This window comes from Panthera uncia, unplaced genomic scaffold (assembly GCF_023721935.1).
Source record: "Panthera uncia isolate 11264 unplaced genomic scaffold, Puncia_PCG_1.0 HiC_scaffold_2586, whole genome shotgun sequence".
Taxonomy (NCBI): Eukaryota; Metazoa; Chordata; class Mammalia; order Carnivora; family Felidae; genus Panthera; species Panthera uncia.
Window position 1 is genome coordinate 1 of NW_026059329.1, and position 765 is coordinate 765.

The 765-nt window shown below is 48.6% G+C and overlaps 1 protein-coding gene across 1 annotated transcript; it reads left to right on the forward strand.

The window, feature by feature from the left end:
• Window positions 1-3: 3 nt before the first annotated feature.
• On the forward strand, window positions 4-525 carry LOC125917850 (olfactory receptor 52K2-like; the record flags this gene model as incomplete). The annotated part of the gene is made up of 1 exon (XM_049623948.1): window positions 4-525. A coding segment is annotated over one exon (522 nt), but the record flags the coding sequence as incomplete, so codon positions are not given.
• Between the last annotated feature and the right edge of the window lie 240 nt (window positions 526-765).

The window sequence follows — 765 nt, forward strand, 5'->3', positions numbered from 1 at the left end:
TCCCTTATCACTAGGATTGGCATGGCTGCTGTGACTCGGGCTGTGACACTAATGACTCCACTCCCCTTTCTGCTCAGACGTTTCCACTACTGCCGAGGCCCCCTAATTGCCCACTGCTACTGTGAGCACATGGCTGTGGTAAGGCTTGCCTGTGGAGACACTCGCTTCAACAATATCTATGGCATTGCTGTGGCCATGTTTATAGTGGTGTTGGACCTGCTCTTTGTTATCCTGTCTTATATCTTCATCCTTCGAGCAGTTCTACGTCTCTCCTCTCAGGAGGCCCGTTACAAGGCCTTTGGGACATGTGTGTCTCACATAGGTGCTATCTTAGCTTTCTACACACCTGTGGTCATCTCCTCAGTCATGCACCGTGTGGCTCGCCAGGCTGCCCCTCATGTCCACATACTCTTTGCTAATTTCTATCTGCTCTTCCCACCCATGATTAATCCCATCATCTATGGTGTCAACACCAAGCAGATTCGCAAGCGAGCCTTAGGACTATTCTCAAGAAAGGATGTATAAATGGAGAGTTAGGGACAGGTGGAAAAAGAGTGGGACAGACTGAATGCTGAACTGGGGGTGGGGGTATGATAGGAAGTGGAGGGATGCCAGTTTAGTTCTTTCCTGGTATAATGAAAAAACTTAATGATGTCCTGAAACTCAGTCACCAGTCTGATCAGGACTCATGGGGCTGTATTCTTTGGTTGCCTTTGAATTCAAAGGCTGACTGCTGACTTTGCTGCCTTCTCAAAGAGCCCACTC